The sequence below is a fragment of the Ipomoea triloba genome, chromosome 12 (genome assembly GCF_003576645.1).
Source record: "Ipomoea triloba cultivar NCNSP0323 chromosome 12, ASM357664v1".
NCBI classification, from domain to species: domain Eukaryota; kingdom Viridiplantae; phylum Streptophyta; class Magnoliopsida; order Solanales; family Convolvulaceae; genus Ipomoea; species Ipomoea triloba.
Genome location: NC_044927.1, coordinates 7,267,816 through 7,290,444, shown reverse-complemented (window position 1 = coordinate 7,290,444; position 22,629 = coordinate 7,267,816). Strand labels below are relative to the sequence as shown.

Here is a 22,629-nt window from a genome sequence, read left to right as displayed (position 1 = left end):
GTCAAATGGGTCAAAATCGTCCAAACTTATAGATTTCGTCCAAATATGACATTGTTCGGTATTTTGATCATATCTTAGCCTAGAAATGTCCAAATGAGGTGATTCTTGCGCCGTTGGACATTTTGAAGGTCAAAATCCATAATATGACATTTTGAAGGTCAAAATACACGACCAAGCACACGGCCGTGTAATTGGTCGTGTGTTTTTGGCTGATTTACAGTGATAAATACAGTCTCTGGATAGAAGGCACACCGGCACACACACGGTCGTGTATGAGGCCATGGGGAATCTGCTCTGCTATTATTTAAGCTCGTTTTGAGCATTTTGAACTCGGTTTTGACCCATGATTGAATCCTAGACACTCACATTCACTTCCTTTCATATTTTTAGGTTAGATTAGGTCTATATCTATGTTTTTTTTTAACACTTTTGGAGCTTGTAATCTTGGATTTGAAGCTTGAATTTCAAGATTCTACCACCATTTCAATAGAGAAGCTTTCTTTCCCTTATCTCTTTTCTTTTGCAAGATTTATGTTTATTACTTGTGCTTTTGTATTCTTTATGCTATTTAATCATGAGTAGTTAGTAGTTAGATTTGAACCATTAGATGAGCTCAGATGGTTGAAAATCAATGAAAATGGAGAAAAAACGCAATGGCAAAAGTCGCATCTCCCTATGCGTCCACAACTCCACACAAAAACAGCACTACAAAGAATGAATAGATAATGGAGGAAAGATTGCCCAAAAGAGAATACAAAAACTACCTGACCTGACCATATAGAAAGTAATGCTTTGAGTACTTGGCCACTTGATAGAGTATCTATTTATATCACATGCTGCAAAGGGGGTTTATATTGATGGCATGCATGAAGAGACAAGTAAGATGATTTCTTTCTTTTCTTAGTATGTACTATGTAGAGTCAAACAACAAAAGTAGCATAATTCTCCAAAGTTTCTACAACTGTACTTGTATTTAAATATAAGCTAAAACTAGTTAGGGGAAAGCAACACTGAGAACTTCAAATGACTGATAAAGCCATGTAGCTACCATTTCTTTACATTATATTATTAAGTTTCAACACCATTAATTGATTAACATTCTTAATGACCTAGTTCATAGACAACTCTTACACTAAAAACTTTAGCTAATCTAACTAATAAAAATTGAGCAAGAAGATATAAGAGAAATCTTTGCCAAGGGAGTTTACCCTCAGACAGATAGATGCCCATAATGATAAACTCAAATTGGTGCTGCACATGTTGTTCTAAAGTGCCCGGTCTGATTGCAACGACTGCAATGCACAACTCGCTTCACACGACCACGGTCTTCTGCTCTAACCCTTTTTTTTCTTGGCCGGCCAGGAGGACGAAGTGATTTGGGAGGATTAATTACAAGCTCATCAGCTTTGACAGCATCAGGATCCCCTTCAATTAACTCCTTCCATAACGATTTATCTGGAATGGGATGTATGGTTTGAGAATATGTCTTCCGATACGTTGCAACTGTGAAGCAGCTTTCTGTAAATCGATGGACATTTTGCCTGCAAGAAAGTAGGGCTGCAACAGCATGTGCGCAGGGTAAACCATACAGCTGCCAGCCCCGACACAGGCAGCAGCGATTTCTAATGTCAACAATATTGGTTCCCTCATGGGATATTACTTCAAACTCAGCTTCATTAGCTCGCAGAACTTGGTACGTCCGGGCACGCTCTAGAGCTTCGGCAACACGCCTCTCAGCGGTGGGCACCAGAATTGATGTCCACTGCATACTAGTTTCACGGCGCTCATTAAACCAAGTCATAAGTTGTCTTCTTATGCATTCCATCATCTGAATTATTGGAAGTCCAGATGCCTCAAGAATCCAGGTATTCAGCTGCTCCACTATGTTAGCAGTCAAATGCCCAAACCTTGTCCCCTCAAAGTATGCTGTAGCCCAAAGTCGAGGTGGGATGCGACGGATCCAATATGCAGCATCTTGAGATATTTCTTCAATCTCCAGAACTTTTGCCTCAAATTCAATCACTGTAAGTGCATGAGCTGCTTCCCATAGTAAGTTAACAAGCATTGTATTGTTAAACTCTTTACGAAAGCTTTCACTCAAGTGACGCATGCAAAAACCATGGAAAGCTGTAGGGAAGTTAGCTTCCACACCATCCACAATGCCCTTCTGCCTATCTGAAAGAATTGTAAGCCTCGGCATGTTTTCTGTATTGATCTCAAGTAGGTTATGAAGTTCGGAAAGAAACCACATCCAGTTATCATCATTTTCTTCATCAACAACACCAAAAGCTAATGGAAAAAGTCCTCCATCCCCATCAAAACCAGTAGCCAAAAGTAGAGTTCCAAGGTATTTACTCTTTAAGAATGTCCTATCAAGACCAAGGAGTGGACGGCAAGCATTCAGAAAACCATAGATAGATGCCTGAAAGGATATAAACAGTCGCTGGAAGCAACCATCACTTGGACTTGAATAGACAGATGCAATACTTCCAGGATTTGTTCTTTTCACCTGTTCACAGTACATCGGAAGAAGACGATATCCTTCTTCAAAGGAACCACGCATTGCAGCCATTATCCGTTCCTTTCCGCGCCAAGCTTGCTTGTATGATAGAGTGATACCATGGACACGGTGAATTTCTTCCAGGATCTCCTTTGGCTTGTAGTTGGGGTTCTCTCGTAGGCGTTGCTCAACAGAGTTAGCAACCCACTGAACTGAGGCTTGCTGATGACCAAGATGACCAATTCCCCCACACGTATGGCTGTCATTGATGGTTCTGATTGTGAAGGTGGGCACACCAGGAAGTTTTGCAGCATGAATACGCCATGGGCATCCTTCACTGGCACACTTAGCAGTAAATCGAGTTTTATCAGATTTTATGGTCTGCATTTCAAAATGAAGGGCAATAGCTGTATCACGCAAGGCCCTACGACAACTTTTGACATCAGGGAATTCTTGTCCCACATGAAGCTCGAAATCAGGGGTGGCAGCAATGGTTCGAGCCTGAAGGACATGATGAGCAAGTACCATCTGACCATGTTGAAGCATGTCATCTCCAGAATCAATTCCCATATCATGGTTCTCAACAACTGCTAGATCCATATTTTCATCAAGTTCTTGGTGATCAACAACTGCCAGCTCATTGTGCTCAGATATATCTAACTCATTGTTCTCACCAGTAAGAACCAATGCTTGTCCTTCGTTCTCTGGTTTCTGCTCCATTGCAAGCCCACCAGTCCCATCTTCATCATAATCATGTTCATCATGTCCCTCATGCTCGTGGCTCTGTTCTAAACCCATTTCACTCTCATGGGCATGCTCCAAGCCCAGGTCATGCTCATGTTCATGAGTCTGCCCCAACTCCAATCCATGGCTCTGGTTCATACCCATACTATGACCAAGCCCTCCTAGCGCCATCTGTTGGTTCTGCTCAAGACCCAATTTGTGATTTTGGCCAAGCATCAGCTCACGGTTTTCCATTCACCTACTGCCACAACAACAATAATATCACACCCATCTTCCAGCAAATAAATAAAAACAACACAAGGTATCTATGCATATGTAATATAAGAGAAATCAAGTTCAAGATTCAAGAACAAACCTTTCTTCTAATCTACTGACTCAAAGCAGAAAATATCTGTGTATTAAACGATCAGTGCTGTTCTTGCTCTAGATGAGACAATCAAAGCCTGTCTTAACAAATGGAAAACAGATTGTATGAATAATCACATAATCATAACTACAGGATAATGCAGAAGAAAACAGGACATAAGCCTCCATCTTACTTTTGCTTCTTTATTCCCACTTCAAAGCTCTCTAATTCAACCAAAGCTCCATACGACAGAAACACACCCACCAATCACAACTTCCAACTAGAAAACTGAAAAAACGCAAAGGAACCAGCATGTCTTAGTAAGGCCAAATCCCCAGAACGAAACAAAATATTGAAAAAATAAAAATAAAAATAAAATCATCCACCACAGAAGATGAAGAATACCTGAATACGAATGAAAATTTAGCACGAGAAGAGTGAAAACCCTAGCTGTTCACACCGAGATCGAGCCGGGAACGTAGCTCAACCCAGCTGGAACCTCAGCACCAGGCATTCCCACTGTTGAAGTCGAAAGGCAAGCAAAGATCCACCTCGAATTGTCGAAAGAAACAAGAAAATCGAAAAAATGGTCGGGATTAGTTAGGGTTCGGAATTGGGAGGAGGAAGAAATTCAAAAAGGGCGGGTAAATTGGTTTGAGGAGAGTGAAGAGGAGAAAGGTGTGGAGAAAAGGGGAAAATCGGAAAAGAGAAGGGCAAGGGCAAGAGAAGAGAGAAGGGAAATGGAAATTGAGAGAAGGGCAGAGAAGGCAGAAGGAGGGCTGAGTTGGGAATTCCAGACGCCTCTCTACGTTCGGAACGATGGTATTTACGTCAAAAACTCAAGGGCCACTTCTCTTCACTTACCATACTACCCCTTCTCTTTCTATCTTTTTTCTTTCTTTCCCCCTATTTTTATTATCTTACATTTCCACCCTCTTGATGTTACAAGATCAATGACCAGATGTAAAGCTCAAATTTATGGTTGAATTTCAAAATTTAAGGGCGTGTGCACATCATTAATAACTAAGTACAAATTAGTAAATAAGGGCACTTACTAACTAATTCGAAAATATGTTGCACAACTCACAACTACAGGTTGCACAACCGACAACTACAGGTTGTACACCACACTACAACGAGTTGCACAATTAACACAGACAAACACATGATTCCGAGTGGGTTTAATAAATTCGTTACACAACCAATGGGTCTGTTGAACCCATTGATATATCTCGTGATCCTTCAACTAATGGGACGGGAAATAAATAAAATCAAAATACGTTGTACAATCCACAAAACGGGTTGCACAACACACAACAACATGTTGCATGCTACACCACAGTGGGTTGCACAACCAACATAGACGAGCACATGCTCCCCAGCGGGTTTAATAGACTAGTTACAAAATCAACGCATCCATTAAACCCGTTGATATGTCTCATGATCCTTCAACTAGTGGGATAATGAATAAATAAAATATATACTGGGCTACACACTACACCACAACGGGTTGCACAATCAACTCATAGTGAGCATAGGCTCTTCAGCAGGTTCAATAGACATGTTGAGTAGTCTCATTGGATGGGTCTTTTGAACGCGTTGATATGTCCAGTGATCTTACCACCAACTAGACGAATAAAAAATAAAATCAAAATATTTTGTACAACACACATACACACACACGGGTTGCACAATCCATAACAATGAATTACACAACTCACATCACTAGGTTTCACAAGCATATTATTCAAAATGTGTACATATACATATGGCATCTAGGGATGTCAAATAGGCTCGAACCTGATGGACTAGCCAGATAAAATCAAACTGACAGGGCTATGGCCTGAACAGGCTAGCTCGATAAAAAACATTAGCCCAATGAGCCAAAAAGATAAGCGTGATGGTCCGATAGAGCTACTACTACTGCAATCAAACTGACAGGGCTATGGCCTGAACAGGCTAGCCCGATAAAAAACATTAGCCCAATGAGCCAAAAGGATAAGCGTGATGGTCCGATAGAGCTGCTGCTGCTCCTGCTCCTGCTACTGCTACTGCTACCACTATTACCACTATTACCACTACTGCTACCACTGTTGATGTTTGGCAAGCTCCTAAAAATGTGGTCAACGGAAAATGAATTCCATTGACCACGAAAAATAGGTTGTTTTTTCTGGAAAATGGTGGCTTCCTGCGAGAGAGGGACAGCACAAGCCGTCCCTCTCCAGTCCAGCGGATTGGTTTCCGCCGATTCTGCAGAAACCAGAGCGACGATTTTCATTTTTTTTAAAATTTTATTTTTAATAAATATTATTAGTTTATATATTTTTATATATTAAATAAAATTATAAAAATATATAATTATACATTTCTACTCATTTTCCAGAAAATGAACTAAACACACAAAGACAGTTTTCCAAGATGCAACCAAACACTGAAAATGAAATCATTTTCTAGGAAACATTTTCCTACTTTTCAAACACACCCTTAGTGTAAAATGATTACTACTAATAATAAATTTTGTAATACTTATAACAAAAAGGGAAAAGGGTCAAATAGGCTCTCGAACATTTCATAAGAAGTCAATTAGGTCCACGAACTTTTAAAACGTGCAATTAGACCCTCAAACATGTCAAAATAAGGCAATGAAGCCCACGAACAGGTAATTGACCTGTTATTACCGGTCATTTGGATTTTCCGGCGACCGGCGACACTTTCCGGCCACCGATGACACAGTCCGGCGAATGGCCGCCGGTCTCTGGTTGCTTTCGCCGTCCGCCTTCTCCGTGAAGAAAGCAACCAGAGACCGGCGGCCATTCGCCGGACTGTGTCATCGGTGGCCGGAAAGTGTCGCCGGTCGCCGGAAAATCCAAATGACCGGTAATAACAGGTCAATTACCTGTTCGTGGGCTTCATTGCCTTATTTTGACATGTTTGAAGGTCTAATTGCACGTTTTAAAAGTTCATGGACCTAATTGACTTCTTATGAAATGTTCGAGGGCCTATTTGACCCTTTTCCCTAACAAAAATTATAATACTTAAACTCTAATGTAAATATTGTAATACTTATATGTGAATTGTTATTTATGAAATAAATTGTAATACTTATTGTAAAAATTCTATACCAATTTGAATTAAAAATAAATTGTTACTTATGATAGACGATATTGTAATACTTATATGTGAAATTGTGATAATTTTTAGAGTTAAATTTATTGTTACTAATGATAAATTGTAATATTTATAATTAAAATTGTGATATTTACACATTAGTTGTCTACAACCTAACCTATGCCACACAAGTTTTTACCTTAGCTTAACACAAACCACAAAGTCATTTGAATTTAATGTCAAATATGTACATAAAAATAGTAAGAATACACACTCGTTGACTTGTCTTCTAAAAAAATCATAAAAACAATATCATAATGGCATTAAATAGTCAAACCAAAGATTAAAGAACATTAATTATTTTACCCCTACTTTTCAACAAACCACTCCTTATAAATCCGATATATACTGGAACAGGATCACCATATACAGAAGTCAGAAGCATTGCTTCTTATCCATTACCCACATTGCTATTATTATATTATTATTAATTAAGCCCTGATGAGATTCTTCATTATTTTCCCTCTTGTTTTTCACATCCTGTGTTTGCTTGCACTCTCACAAACAAACAAAGAAGAAGCTGAAGCTCTCTTACAATGGAAGATCAATGGCTTATCATCATCATCTACTTCTTTACTGGATTCTTCCTGGTCAGTCAACAACATCACAAATGTGTGCAATTGGGAAGGAATCATCTGTAACAAGGGTGGATCTGTCTCAGAGCTCAATCTACCTCATGAGAGCATAAGAGGTACACTTGAACCATTCCGTTTTTCCTTACTTCCTAATCTTACTCGCATCAATCTCAAGAACAATAGTTTGAGCGGAGTGATCCCATCTGCTATCACCACCCTCCTTAAGCTCACTTTTCTGGACTTGAGCAATAACAACTTCACGGGTGCAATACCGGCAGAGGTTGGACAATTGACACAGCTTCAATACTTGAGCTTTTTCAGAAACTGTTTGACCGGTGTTATTCCATTTGAAGTTAGCAATCTTCAAAATTTGAGGTATCTGGATCTAGGAGTGAATAATCTGGAAACTCCTGATTGGTCCAAATTCCGCGGTATGCCTTCGTTGACACATCTCAATCTCCGCTATAATAAGCTCACTTTGGATTTCCCAAAACACTGGATAGAAAATTGCACAAATCTTTCTTATCTTGATTTGTCAAAAAACCATTTTACTGGCCAAATCCCTAAGTTTGCGTTTTCCAAGCTACAAAACTTGGAGCATCTTGATCTCATAGACAATTTATTCCAAGGACCACTTCCCTCCAGTCTTGCCAACTTGACCAAACTTAAACTTCTTCGCCTTTCAAATAACAACCTTTCTGGCACAATTCCTGATGAAATTGGTTCCATTATTAGTCTTCGGGTCCTAAAACTTTTCAATAATTCATTTCATGGGAGGATTCCACCTTCCATAGGAAATCTAAAACATCTTCAATATCTTGCTCTTGGAAGGAATCTACTGAATTACACAATTCCTTCTGAACTTGGCCTGTGCACAAATCTTGAGAACTTGTATCTACACAATAACTTTCTTACAGGAGAATTGCCTGCTACCATGTCCAATCTCTCCAAGCTAGTTATGTTACAGCTACAATTTAATAATCTCTCAGGTCTGTTATTGCCACAACTCATTGTCAACTGGACACAATTGAATCTCTTTTCTATAGAAAGCAATTTTTTCACCGGAAGAATTCCCTATGAAATTAGTTTATTGACACAAGTTCAATATCTTTACCTTAACGATAACCAGCTTTCAGGTCACATTCCCTCGAGCATTGGGAACATGCCAAATTTGGGCTTACTTTACCTTTCAGAAAATGACCTCTCAGGTACAATACCTCCCTCAGTTGGGAATTTGACAGAGCTGAATGTGCTAGAGCTTTCATACAATAATCTTAAAGGATCAATACCGCGAGAAATTGGACGTTTAACATCACTAGCTGATATTTCTGTGAATGTAAACTTACTTGATGGATCCGAGACCTTATCAAACATTTGTAATGTCACCTCCCTGGTAGGCATTTCACTAGCAATTAACAAACTGAATGGAGTTATTCAAGAATGCTTGGGAAACGCCACTGCTCTATATTATTTGGATCTTAAGGAGAATCAGTTTCACGGAGGTTTTCCAGACTCGCTATGCAACGCACCCGACTTCCAATCTCTTAGCTTGTCAAGCAATTACCTGAGTGGTGAAATCCCAAATTGTGTGGGAAACTTCAGCAATCAACTCTCACTACTCAGTCTTGCCAATAATCTTTTTCATGGAGCTCTGCACAAAGATTTCTGCGGTAGCTCAACCCCTTTCAATGTACTTGACCTATCCCATAATTCTTTGAGCGGTGTCATTCCTTCATGTTTAGGAAATCTAAGCTCTACATTGTCACTACTGGATTTAAGCATGAATAACTTTCAAGGGAGCATTCCAGAAGGCGTGACGAAAAAGGGCAATGTTCTGCAAACTCTCAAGTTGAATCATAACGGACTTGGAGGACCTCTGCCCCGTACTCTGATCAACTCTACAGATCTCCAAGTCCTTGATGTTGGAAACAACAGGCTAAATGACTCATTCCCACACTGGTTAGATGCTCTTCCAAATCTGGTAGTGCTCGTCTTAAGATCTAATCATTTTCGTGGAGAGATAAGCAATCCTACCACCAAGTTCCCATTCCCTATGTTGCGAGTTTTTGATCTCTCCCACAATTACTTCACTGGACCCTTGCCTCAATATTACTTGTTGCATTTTACTGCAATAATAAATAATACTATTCCTTCTGGTTTAGATGTATCATACTTTAAAGGCAAGGTATCTTACACTTATGAATCCTCTGCAACACTAATGGTGAAAGGGTTAGAGGCATCCGTGGTACGGATTCTAAAGCTTTACACGAGTATCGACTTACCAAGTAACATGTTTCATGGAGAGATTCCTGTTTCCATAGGAAACCACCTTTATACTCTTCGGCTTCTTAATCTGTCTCACAACAGGCTGACTGGCCATATACCATCATCACTGGGAAACCTAACTTTGCTCGAGGCATTAGACATGTCTTGCAATCAACTGATTGGGAAGATTCCTTGGCAACTGTCAAAGCTTGGGTTTCTTGAAGTACTAAACCTCTCCTATAATCATTTATATGGAGAGATACCGCGCAGTGGACAACTTCATACATTTGACAACGACTCCTATTTAGGAAACACAGCATTGTGCGGGTTTCCATTGACACTAGAATGTGAAGCTAAAAACCCACCTATGCACTCAAAAGAAGAGGAGCAAGAGGATTCGGGTTTTTTTAATGGATTTTCTTGGCAGAGCGTGACCATAGGATACTGTTGTGTATTTCCATTTGGAGTTTGTGTGGGATATTTTGCTCTGCGATATGGAAAACTCAACTGGTTGCTAAGGAAACTCACATGGAAGAGAGGAATGGGTTCCAAGAAGGCATGGTAGAACAATAAACTAAATTTGTAGAGTTGCAAAGGTAATTAAATTAAATTAAAGCTTCATCCTTTTGGTTTCAAAATTCCAACTTTATAATTCAATTTCTTCAGTGACATTAGTATAATAGTATATATTACCTTATTACATATACACGAACACTGTTGCATTTCATATAGGCTTTTTTGATTGCAGATTAAAGGAGCAACTAGCGTGCACACAAGTATACCTAGACTTCTGAATTATATTGCTTCTACTTATGGAGTACTACTTCGATCTGTATAATATGGCTTTTTCCTATTATACTGGCGCCTGCTAGGGTTTGAACTGCAATACAGGACACCCCCAGTTGAACGATTAAGCTTCCACCTGCCTGATTGCCAATCTGTTGTATTCCAGGACGACGATTCTGTCAATGATATCATGAATAAGTGTACTGTTGGCCAGNGTCAATGATATCATGAATAAGTGTACTGTTGGCCAGAGCATGTTTTTAGGGTGGTTTGAGGCAAACAAAAAATTCCCTGCCGCTAATTTGTTGACCTACATTGAAATGCCTACAAAGTTTGTATGGAAAAAAGATAGTCGAGAGTGGCATCCAAGGAAAAAGGGGTTTTCAATTGGCCGCATTTTTTATGTACCTCCTGGTACTGGTGAGTTATATTATATGAGATGCCTACTTAATATAGTTTGTGGACCCAAATGTTTTCAAGACCTTCGTACATTCAATGGAGTTGAGTATGAAACATTCAGAGATGCATGTTATGCAAGGGGATTACTAGATGATGATAAAGAATACATTGATGCATTTGAGGAGGCAAGTCATTGGTCTTCTGCTCAATCAATGAGAAAACTGTTTGTCACATTATTGACAACCAATTCAATGAATAGGCCAGAAGTAGTGTGGGGTCTGGTATGGCAACATCTTGCTGAAGACGCAAACATCAGCCAACGAAGATTACTTCAAAATAATGGTATGTCATTTATGTTTATGTATATGTTTTTTCTATTCTCTACATGACATATGTGATATTTCATATTCATTATATTCATAACTGTATTTTTTTGTAACTACAGAACTTATCTTAAATGATGATGATAAGAAAAATTTTGCGTTGATTGAGATTGAGCGATTATTACAAGTTCTAAATAGGTCTTTGAAAGAATTCCCACCAATGCCTCTACCGAATTTTGACTCATCAATCAACTCTGGAAATAGACTGTTGTACGAGGAGTTGGATTATGATCGCCACGCTTTAGCTGAAGAGAGTGTCCTTTTGGCAAGCAAACTTACTAACGAACAAAGGGTGGTTTATGATTCAGTTATTGAAGATGCTATGACAAACAAGGGTGGTATGTTTTTTGTATATGGGTATGGTAGGACTGGGAAGACATTTGTATGGAAAGCTCTATCTGCAACATTGCGGTCGAAAGGTGAAATCGCTTTGAATGTTGCTTCTAGCGGTATAGCTTCATTATTGTTGCCTGGCGGCAGGACTGCACACTCAAGGTTTGCAATACCAATTTCCATAACAGAAGACTCAACATGTAACATAAGGCCTGGCACTGATTTGGCAGAAGACTCAACATGTAACATAAGGCCTGGCACTGATTTGGCAGAGTTGATCATTAGAGCTAGATTAATAATTTGGGATGAGGCACCGATGATGCACAAATATTGCTTTGAAGCGTTGGATAGAACAATGAGAGACTTATTAAGGTTTGTTAATCCAAGAAGTGCATATCAAACATTTGGTGGTAAGACTGTTGTTTTAGGGGGAGATTTTAGACAAATATTGCCCGTTGTTCCTAAAGGTACAAGACAAGACATTGTGGCATTGCCCGTTGTTCCTAAAGGTACAAGACAAGACATTGTGGCGGCAACCATTAATTCTTCTTATTTGTGGGACAATTGCAAGGTTTTGAAGTTGACTAAGAACCTTCGTTTGAACACTATTGGTGATGCTGCTGAATTTGAAAAACTTGACGTTTTTGCAAAATGGATTGCATCAATTGGAGATGGTACAATTGGCGAACAAGAAGATGGTTTTCCTGAGATTGATATCCCCTCGAACATGTTATTGTCCTCTAAGAATGATCCCATTGCCACAATTGTTCAAAGCACATTTCCAATGTTTTCAAATGAAATTGTTGATCATACTTTTTTTAGAAAGTCGTGCAATTCTAGCACCAACCCTAGATGTGGTAAATGCAGTGAACCAATACATGAGTGACATGCATGATGCAGAGAGTCGAACATACTTAAGTTGAGACGCAGTATGTAACTCTGAGTCTACCAATGGCATTTTGGCTGATGTACACACTCCAGAATTCCTTAATGGTATAAGAGCTTCTGGCATACCAAACCACTCATTGACATTGAAGGTGGGATCTCCTATTATGTTACTAAGAAACATAGATCACTCTCTAGGACTATGTAATGGCACTAGGTTGATAGTCACTCAGCTTTCAGAACATGTAATAGAAGCAAAGATTTCCACCGGTGATCACTCAGGTACTAGAGTATTGGTTCCTCGAATGACAATGACTCCATCAGATCCCAAGTTGCCATTCAAGTTTAAGAGAAGACAATTTCCAGTGATGCTGTCATATGCAATGACGATAAATAAAAGCCAAGGACAAACCTTATCACATGTTGGACTCCTACTAAAAAAACCAGTGTTTGTACATGGACAGTTATATGTTGCTGCATCTAGAGTTAGTAATCCTAATGGTCTCAAATTTCTGATTTGTGATGAGTTAGGTAGTACTACTAAGTCGACCACTAATGTAGTTTACAAAGAGGTATTTAATAATTTGTAAATGAAATCTTTTTACTCCTTTATTTTTTTTTATTGTTCTACTAAATTACTTTTTGAAAGATATACATATTTACATACAATACAATTCCCATATAATTATAAATAAACTGTAAAAATTAAGTCCGTGCATCGCACGGGTAAATTACTAGTACTCCATTAATTGAAAAACTCATACTTTTATTAAATAAGGGTTTCATTTTCCTTCATCCCTTCTTTCCCAACTATTAATAATCATTCTCATTCCACCCTACTACCAAACATGCAAAATATTTTCACCAAAACTCATTACCCTTACCAAGTATTTGATACTCATACCCATTGCGAACCAAACACACCCGTAATATTGCTCATGTACTCTAAGGTCTCTTTTATGACTTGGCAAGACAGACATAGAAATGGATTAAGATGAAGTTGAAGAGTAAAAACACCAAGACAAACATCATAGTATTACATACAAAAAGCTTCTCCCAAACCACCCCTTATGCACCTCTCTTTGCTTCAAACTCCTAAATCCTAAGCCGTTCTAACTCCAAAATGCTAAAACCTCTTCCTCAAGGCAACAGAGAAGGAAAACAAAATAAAATTTATCTTTAATTTTACAAACAGAAACCTTATTTTGGTCCAATTCTAGGATTACCCAAATGGGCAATCTCAAAAAAAAATAAATAAATAAATAATAATAAATAAAAAGTAAGAGACAGACATCACTTCACCACAAGAACTCAAAAACATTGATGTACTGATTATACAAGGGAAGTTCACTCTTTGCTTGAGAAGATATACTGATATACAGTGAAACACATGCTCTTAACCTGTATGTAATGGTGTAACTCCACAAATAGCCGGTTTTGTGTAGTTTTACTAGGACAAGTTTCGTTCACGCATGAATTCCACTATCTTGTCTACGTCTTCTGGGGCATCAACACCATGAGCCTCATGATCCACTTTAATCACCTGAAAAATGACATGAACATCAATGCATTATACCGAGTATAAATAACAACTGTTACTGGATAATAGTATAACATAAATGAGGAAACTCATATCAAGACAAAACGAATGAGATATTGGGCATAATGGGAATGGGGTATTGCTTTACTAGATATTCATCTTTCTCTAGAACAACCAAAAAGAGGTCGATTTTTTTTGTTATTCTTTATTTTGGATCAAGTTCAGGCGAGTGACTAAATTGCTAAAACCTTTCCAGGATGTCAAACACGAGAAAGAAAGAAACGAGCACCTTCATTCTGTATCCATTCTCGAGGACCTTCAATTGTTCAAGATCTTCTTGTAGTTGCAGTGGGGTTGGTTGCAGTTCTGGATATATTTTGAGGAACTTCGTATCATAACTCTGGAAAGGAATTAGAGTGGATTGTTATTTACTTACAGTCTAATATGGCATATAATAATGAAGGGAATCACGACAGCCCAATTTGGTTACCTGAATTCCAAGGTGGAGCAAGTAAGGAAAATCAGGATTAACCTTGCCAGACCTGTGAAAGGGGTGGGAATAATTAATTATCACAAGAATTTTGATTCACATCCATATTATGCAACAAGAAAGCAGACTAACTTGTTATAAGGGATAAGCCCTCGAGAAAAGTAGATTGCATAACCACGATTATCTACTACACATTTCACACGGTTTGTATCAAATGCATCCTCAGGTTTCAAAGAAGTGACTGCAGTGCTAAAAACAGCATCCGGTGCAGCCTGCATCAATGAGACAATGACAAAGCCAACATTGTATAAGCTGGGATAATAGTCTTCCTCAAACCAAATGACATATAACATGTTAACCGGAAGGGAGAATAGACATGGTTACAAGTCATAACCTCCATCCCTTATTTTAGAACTACCGTGTTTAATCAGTAATGCATAAAGCCATAAACTATCAATTAATAGTTTGAAGAACTAAAGTAATCAGCTATGTAGGGTCTCTTACACCCCATTATGTGACCACTTCAAGTATACCGGAGAACCTGAGAAGTATACACAAGCTGACAAATGCAACAAACACGCAGCAAAACTGCATTTATCTTCCAAAAAACTAAAGTACAAGTGTACAACATAAATACAAATCCAAGGTAGTTTTCATCATCAGGACAAAGTTTACCTGAAGGGCTTCCACAATACCGTCTATTATTTCGGGTTCGATAAGCGGTTCATCTCCTTGAATATTAACAACAATGTCATACTTCTTCTCGAGCTTTTGAAGAGCCTCATTACATCGCTCAGTTCCTAGAAATCAACAACTAACTATCAGTAAATACAGTTATTAAGGCATTAAGCAAAGTCAAATCTCCACAGATTAGTACCAATTGAAGTGATTTTACCATTTCTACATGATTCAGAAGTCATAATGACTTCAGCACCAAAGCCCCTACAACATTCAGCAATCTTTTCGTCATCCGTAGCCACAACTATCAAACAAAGAACAATACATTAACAATTCCCCATAAACACTGTATTGAAAATTGAAATCCCCAAAAACATCAAATGAAGCACATACCAACTTGATCCAATGCCCTAGCTAATTTTGCCCTTTCCCATGTTCTCTGCAATTCAGATATCAGCAACAGGTTAATGGTGACTCTTAAGCTATAATCTTCCATTTTTTTTCCTAAACACCATTTTTTTTTATTAACCAGAACAATGATCAATAATTATGACAGAAAGTAAAAATACAAGATTTACGTGATTTGACAATGTGCCGACCCCACGGTAGCTATTAATTGTGATAATGAAACATAAGGTTACAGGCAACATATCTATATGTAACTCTAAACATGGTACATGTACAAAATTACTCTACTCTATGTGAATTTCGCTCCACTCGATTCCGTCTAAAACCTCTCATTTTCTATAAGCCATACACAAAAATTTCTATACGCACCTAAATTTTGAGTTCTGTAAGAATTTTACTAATAAATGCAGATGCCCCGAATATCTCATAATTGACTGCACTTCATTAATAAGATCAGAGAAGAAGCAAAAGCAGGTGATTCGCGATAGTACCTGGATCATGGGCTTGCCGAGGATATCTACGAGCGGTTTACCGGGGAACCGAGTGGAAGCGAAACGGGCGGGTATGATTCCGATGACCCGACTCCGGAACTTCCCAGATCTAAGAAAGTATCTGTGAGCGCCGAAAGCAACGGCCACGGCGGCTCCGGCCACCAGAGCGTGAACGAGCCACGATTTAGTCGAGCTCGACGACAACGGCGACGACGAGTTGCACATCGGCATTGCGCTTTTTCAGCTTCAGGAAACACGTGGGGAAGATTTATAGGGCACTCCACCTGAATTTACGGAGTATGATTAGCTCCAGAAACTGGCAGCCGATGACCAATTAATAACACACAGACACAGACACACAGACCATGGTCCATGCAAAATGATTAGGACAGGTGAGGAGGAAATTAAAAATTTTTAGATTAAAATCCGTAATCATCGTTTTGTCGATTTTATATTTGATGTCGATTTTTGGATAAAACCAACGTCCTATACTATTTTAAAAAAATAAATTACATACAATGTCGAATCAACTAAATAACATGAATGAATCAAATAAACATATATTTAGTTTTCAATTAACGCAAGAATCACACTTGTGCGAGACAGTCTCGCGTATATTAATTCGTGAAATGGGTTGATCTAGGATAGTTGTTTGTTACTTATTATAGAAATGTTAATAGTTATTATATATAGAAAATTTAATACCAATTTGAAATAAATAAATTATTACATATAATAGATATTGTAATATTTATATGTGAAATTATGATAGTATTTATGGTTAAATGATTATTACTAATGATAAATATTGTAATACTTATAATAGAAACTGTGATACTATTTAGGGTAAAATGATCATTATTAATGACAAATATTGTAATACTTATAACAGAAATTATGATACTTAAATTCTAATGTAAATATTGTACTCCGTAATACACTAATACTTATATGTGAAATGTTATTTATGTTATAAATAAATATTTGTGGCCATTATTGTTAGCATTGTAACAGTTAACCTATAACGGTCATTATTTATGTTGGTTTTATTACTAGTATTATATATGTATTTCTATGATGTAATGACAATGACCAGTGAATGAGAATACTCTCCTTCTTCTTGTCTCTATTCTTTCTCTGTTAGTTTAGCTTGTTCATAACTTTGCAACTCACCATTCACGGTTAGGAGCTAAAGGCCAACGGGCATCAAAATCTCAACACGTTATCAGCACGCTCAAACACACCGTGGTGAACGGTAATTTTATAAATTTTCTTAAAGTTACACATGTATGCATGTATGAATATTTGAATTTTGATAATATGCTTATATGCTTTTCTGGTGGTATATATATATGAATCTGTAGCATATAGTTTCTTATTATCCACATGAATTCACAGTGTATATGCATATATTTTTACAGTATACTTGCTCACAAATATTTTATTATTTGGCATCTGTATGTGAGCATATACATATCGTTTCCTATTAAAAATTTTCAAATACTGCACTGAAATCAAAATCAATCCTGGGAATATACACAACTATATTAGTATTCTACTTTTTTTTTTTTAAATATACACCGTACTATCGAAATCGTCTTTCAACCTACCTCTTTGACGACGGCGCGATTCGAAGGCGACTCCGTTAGACGATAGAGACGATCGGCGATGATGACGCTGGCGGCTCCGTGCGTCTGTTAATCGAACGATGGCAGGCGCGGCGGCGATCGTGTTCACACGACAGCGGCAGACGGCGGCTCTCGGCGATGATGGTAGCGGTCTGAGCGGCGACCTCTCTGCTTTTTCACGACGATCTCCGGCTCGATCGGAGACGGCTCTGGCTGTGTCGACGGCTGGCGGCCCCTGGCAGCGGCGAAACCTGTGTCGGATTTACGTGTCCGGCGACTCCAACCCAGGTGTGATGGCGCCGACGCTGTTCGTCGGCGGCACTGCTCAGCCTCCACGACGGCGGTGCTGCTCGGCGGCGTCCTCGGGCTCCACACCCGCCTCTCTCCTTTTTTTTTGACTGCTAGGTTTAGATTGTGAGATAGAAATGCTGATACCCTTTAGTGGGTTACTTCATTGGGCTATGTTTTGGCCCATTTTCTTGGTCAACCTGGTCCATCTACAATAACTGTTCAATTGGGTCTCGCCTGGTCCAATTCAGTCGACAATATTAAAACAAAAATGAGTTTTTTTTTTTAAAAAAAACATTATGGATATGTTTTAATTTTTGGACCATTTGTTTTTGCTCCAAAGCACTGATTTTGTGGCCCAATCTTTATTCTCTTCAAGAATTTCTGTGACATAAAAAATATTCCCAATTTTCTTGGCTCAATTCTTGGCCTATTATGATATCATAGATTACAATGATGGACTACTTTGTTAGAAATTGAATTGAGCCTATTTAAGTTCTTACATTCTAGGCTAATTTAATTTGGACTTACAATCAAAGCAATTATATGATTTTTGGGTCCTTTTGTTTCAAAGCATTTGAACTAGTTTTAAATGCTCGGCCCATTTGATTTTAGATTTGGGCTTAATTCTTTCATTAACCTAAATCCTTAAAATCTTCTTCCATCATTTGTTATTTTCGGCCTTGCTTTGCCCAAATTCGGCCAATAATAATCCAAAAATAATGATGAACCTTTTTGGTTTATTAAAAGAATTGTGGGCTTGCTTTAAATTCTGGACTCATTTTTATTTAAAGTTTTAGGCTTTAATAATCCCAATTTTTGGATTAATCTAGTCCTTTATAATATTCTTCCGTCATTTTTGGGGCCTAAGAAAATGTTGGGCTATCTGATTTTGGTTACGAGAATCATTGATTTGGGCCAGTTTTTTTTACTATTGATGCCATTTAAATCATTCTTTGAATTTATTATTGATGCTCCTAAATTAAATTGCTAGTTTGTGCAATTTATTTGGCTGACATGATTTTATGAGTTCATATGCATATTCGGTTATATTTGCATGATATATAGTTTCTTTTGCGAATAATAAGTGGACTCTTGTTTTTAGCTAGCCATAGTATATATAGATTTTTTTTTGAAAAATCTAGACCTTGGTTGTTATCTCCAAAATATGATTTTACCAATCTTATTTTGGACGGGAGCACGTCTTTAACGTAGGCCATTGAAATTGATATTTATCTCAATCTCATACCCTGTAGATAGCCCTATAAAAATCCCTGAAGGATTGCTTTGACTACAAATATCATTGGTCCTTTCTAAGTCACAATATTGGCTGATTTAACTTTAGATTTCAAGGTTTTCCGTCAGTAACTGACTTAATCAGCTATACACAATTGTGTCCCAAACTTAAGTTATTCAACTAGTCGAAGACAACTTCATATAACTTTTGGCCTAGCAGCAAAATATGTTTCACGTATGGATATAAAAGGCGCGTGCCAAACCCTGTCATTACAATTATTTGATATTCTTTGCTTTAATTTTATTAAAGCTATTCTGGCACTTTTTGAAGAAACATACCATGCTTATGATTATTTGGTGTGCCATAAAAGTTATGCCAAGACCCACACAAGTATTGATATCTTTTTGGGGGACATCATACTTGACATATTCAAATCTAACTCACTGCATATCAATATAAATCCCCCATCAACCTAGTACGTGTACACATTTCCCATTCTGCGTTCCTTTTTTAGTATGCAGTCCAATTATTATCACCACCATTGCGTATCTTTATGGGCTATAACACTCCGTCTGTTTACATAGAGCCCATGATAGGGAATCAATAGATACGCTGACTGCATACTGAAGATCTGTTTCACGGCATTAGGGGGAGATATATCCAAATTTAAATGCTGAGAAATCCATGAAATGGAATGATCTTCATTGTAATCCACGTACCAGTAAGACTGAACTCGAAGTTCACCTATTTGCGATATTAGCAACTAATCTGCCAAATATATACCAATAACGTATATATACACTGATCATGTTGATCAGAAAAGAGTGACAAGGTCCATATATAATCCCCAAAATTGGACCAAATAATATATATCTCGATACTCCTTGACGCCAGAAGTGTAGGAGATCTATCGGTTTAAGAGATATGAATCATAATATATACTAGATCTAGCAAAGAAGCATTGTCACTTTTGCCTTAAAAAGAATTATGTCCTGAAGACATTTGTCCAGAAGACGAAAACCCTAGTAAGGTGCACCAAACAAACATAATACTAGGGATACGGAACAATCAGATCTTATGCTGGGAAATGTTAACGATCTGATTAAAAATTGTCATGATTTTGGGAGAAAATTTTAAAACTGTCGACAACACACGCCTATATAATTGCTCATTTAAATAAACTGGATCCAGGTGAGATGCCAGAAGCATCCTCATTATTTAATATTTAAAGGAGCAATTAAGGCAGAGCTCGACTCGCTAAAACAGATTCTCTTGACAATACACACACCATTGAATAATAACCCTATTGGTTACAAATGGATGTTTGTACGAAAGAGAAATGAAAACAATAAGGTGATATAATAGCGAGTGTTTGTAGCATATGGGTTAACGCAGAAACCCTTGATTAATTTTAATCAAATCTCCCATATACGATGACATTAAGTTCCGCTATACAAGATAATTGGCAGTACAAACTTAGATATGCAGCTAATAAACGTCATGACCATATGACAATAAGGTCTTTGGACGATATGATCATATTTTGATTGACATTGTCCTTACAATGAAATCAACTATAGTTCCTAATGCTCTAAATATCCTCTAATTTAAAATTTGTGGGAAAACCAATGTGTGTTTTCTCATAGATCACTTGGTAATGATTGCATTTGAACTCCATTCCAAGTTAGTTATGTGTGTTCTATCTCCACTGACTTATGGGAGGATAATAAAAGTGTGTTTTTAAGTAGGTATGGTTAAGGAATATTGACTATATTCAACTTACATAGGCTCTAGAAGAGTCACGAGATCATTGTATAAAATGTTAACTTATAGTGACAATTTTGAAGATTGTCATATCATCTCCTCTACGTTCCTTTTGAAACAGTTATTCTATTTTAAGCAATGTAGAAATCGAAGATTGTTATCTTCAGGGGGAGATGTGGACTACATTTACTTAAATCAATCCTGAAGATTGGGTGGGTCCTAAAAGGACCAACAATTGTACTCTTTTACAATCTATATACCATGTACTCTTTTCCTCACCAGATTTTTCCCATTAGGTTTTTCTAGTGTGGTTTTTAACGAGGCAGGAGTATAATATAATAAACGGCGAGAAAGTTGCAAATAAATACTTAAATAGACAAACCCCGAAAATCCTGAAGATGATGCCCTGAAGGCTTATGATTGTACTCTTTTTCCCTTAACTAAGTTTTTCCCACCGGGTTTTCTTAAGTTAAGGTTTTTAACGAGGCAATCAGGAAGGTTGTTGTCCTTAGGGGGAGCAACAACATACACATAAATTATTGGTCTAGAAGACCACCAAATCTTGAAGATTAAACGCAGAAAGTTATGGTTGTACTCTTTTCCTTAACTAAGTTTTTTCCCATTGGGTTTTCTTAGTATAAGGTTTTTAATGAGGCAACTAGGACTATACATGAGTTTATAAATATCATGTACTCTTTTCTTCAACTAGGTTTTTCCCACGTGGTTTTCCTAGTGAAGTTTTTAACGAGGCATGAAAGTCTTTGAATATACCATTCATATACCCTGTACTCTTTTTGTCTAGGTTTTTCCCACAGGGTTTTCCTAGCAAGTTTTTATGAGACAAGATCGTTGTCAAATAATGTCCAAGGGGGAGTGTTATAAATAAATATTTGTGGCCATTATTGTTAGCATTGTAACAGTTGTAACCTATAACGGTCATTATTTATGTTGGTTTTATTACTAGTATTATATATGTATTTCTATGATGTAATGACAATGACCAGTGAATGAGAATACTCTCCTTCTTCTTGTCTCTATTCTTTCTCTGTTAGTTTAGCTTGTTCATAACTTTGCAACTCACCATTCACGGTTAGGAGCTAAAGGCCAACGGGCATCAAAATCTCAACAATTTATGAAATAAATTGTAATACTTATTGTAAAATTTTTATACCAATTTGAATTAAAAATAAATTGTTACTTATGATAGACGATATTATAATTGTAATACTTATATGTGAAATCGTGATAATTTTTAGGGTTAAGTTTATTATTATTAATGATAAACTAGTTTTTTCGTTCGTGTTGATTTGTTATAATAATTTAAGAATATTTAGATCGATATACAATTATATAAGTTATAACATCGAATATTATATAACGCAATTGATGAAATTGGTTGGATCGATTATGTTTTTCTTTCTTGAATTAGAGCAAATAATAATTGTCCAATTACATGTGCGATGCACAGATAAATTTTTTATTATATATTTAGATAATAAAAATAAAGATGAAATTATAAAAAATTATAATATTGAACATGTACATTTATTTGATTATAAGATTATAATGCAAAAGTATTACTCAATTAATTGAATAATATATGACTTGTTTGTTTACAATTATATTTAAAAGATCGGTATAGAATATAACTTATGTAATTTTATTATATTACTACTAAAATAAATATGGGAAAATGAGAAATAATTTAATTATAAAAATAA

The 22,629-nt window shown here is 37.1% G+C and overlaps 4 protein-coding genes across 7 annotated transcripts; 2 read left to right on the top strand and 2 right to left on the bottom strand.

Annotated features, from left to right (window-relative positions):
- Positions 1 to 887: 887 nt before the first annotated feature.
- On the bottom strand, positions 888 to 4,401 carry LOC115997982. Of its 4 annotated transcripts, none has more exons than XM_031237421.1 (4): positions 3,996 to 4,401; positions 3,784 to 3,878; positions 3,600 to 3,691; positions 888 to 3,485 (listed from the first exon to the last, which is right to left on the bottom strand). In XM_031237421.1, exon 4 carries the CDS (start codon positions 3,476 to 3,478, stop codon positions 1,241 to 1,243), a length of 2,238 nt encoding a protein of 745 aa, XP_031093281.1. In that variant the 5' UTR covers positions 3,479 to 3,485; positions 3,600 to 3,691; positions 3,784 to 3,878; positions 3,996 to 4,401; the 3' UTR covers positions 888 to 1,240. The 4 variants fall into 4 exon arrangements, with proteins under 4 accessions (XP_031093281.1, XP_031093283.1, XP_031093282.1 ...); XM_031237423.1 differs by having other exon boundaries at positions 888 to 3,482; XM_031237422.1 differs by having other exon boundaries at positions 3,600 to 3,687.
- Positions 4,402 to 7,199: 2,798 nt separating this feature from the next.
- On the top strand, positions 7,200 to 9,820 carry LOC115999290 (receptor-like protein 53). The gene is made up of 2 exons (XM_031239146.1): positions 7,200 to 9,578; positions 9,701 to 9,820. Exons 1-2 carry the CDS (start codon positions 7,200 to 7,202, stop codon positions 9,818 to 9,820), a joined length of 2,499 nt encoding a protein of 832 aa, XP_031095006.1.
- Positions 9,821 to 10,611: 791 nt separating this feature from the next.
- LOC115999289 (ATP-dependent DNA helicase PIF1-like) lies at positions 10,612 to 12,996 on the top strand. The gene is made up of 3 exons (XM_031239145.1): positions 10,612 to 11,125; positions 11,229 to 12,356; positions 12,481 to 12,996. The coding sequence occupies exons 1-3, from the start codon at positions 10,612 to 10,614 to the stop codon at positions 12,972 to 12,974; spliced, it is 2,136 nt and encodes a 711-aa protein (XP_031095005.1). The 3' UTR covers positions 12,975 to 12,996.
- A 545-nt stretch (positions 12,997 to 13,541) lies between these two features.
- On the bottom strand, positions 13,542 to 17,739 carry LOC115998004 (3-deoxy-manno-octulosonate cytidylyltransferase, mitochondrial-like). The gene is made up of 9 exons (XM_031237456.1): positions 17,602 to 17,739; positions 15,992 to 16,275; positions 15,486 to 15,531; positions 15,310 to 15,396; positions 15,090 to 15,214; positions 14,547 to 14,686; positions 14,415 to 14,466; positions 14,214 to 14,324; positions 13,542 to 13,927 (listed from the first exon to the last, which is right to left on the bottom strand). The coding sequence occupies exons 2-9, from the start codon at positions 16,220 to 16,222 to the stop codon at positions 13,835 to 13,837; spliced, it is 885 nt and encodes a 294-aa protein (XP_031093316.1). The 5' UTR covers positions 16,223 to 16,275; positions 17,602 to 17,739; the 3' UTR covers positions 13,542 to 13,834.
- Between the last annotated feature and the right edge of the window lie 4,890 nt (positions 17,740 to 22,629).

Coding starts and splice junctions, on each gene's coding strand:
- LOC115998004 (XM_031237456.1), bottom strand. CDS start 16,222: ATGCCGATGTGCAACTCGTCGTCGCCGTTGTCGTCGAGCTCGACTAAA. Junction 15,532..15,991: donor TCGGCAAGCCCATGATCCAG/GTACTATCGCGA, acceptor TCTGAATTGCAG/AGAACATGGGAAAGGGCAAA. Junction 14,467..14,546: donor GGGCTTATCCCTTATAACAA/GTTAGTCTGCTT, acceptor CCCCTTTCACAG/GTCTGGCAAGGTTAATCCTG.
- LOC115999289 (XM_031239145.1), top strand. CDS start 10,612: ATGAATAAGTGTACTGTTGGCCAGAGCATGTTTTTAGGGTGGTTTGAG. Junction 11,126..11,228: donor AAGATTACTTCAAAATAATG/GTATGTCATTTA, acceptor TTGTAACTACAG/AACTTATCTTAAATGATGAT. Junction 12,357..12,480: donor TAGCACCAACCCTAGATGTG/GTAAATGCAGTG, acceptor TACACACTCCAG/AATTCCTTAATGGTATAAGA.
- LOC115997982 (XM_031237421.1), bottom strand. CDS start 3,478: ATGGAAAACCGTGAGCTGATGCTTGGCCAAAATCACAAATTGGGTCTT.
- LOC115999290 (XM_031239146.1), top strand. CDS start 7,200: ATGAGATTCTTCATTATTTTCCCTCTTGTTTTTCACATCCTGTGTTTG. Junction 9,579..9,700: donor AAGGGTTAGAGGCATCCGTG/GTACGGATTCTA, acceptor GTCTCACAACAG/GCTGACTGGCCATATACCAT.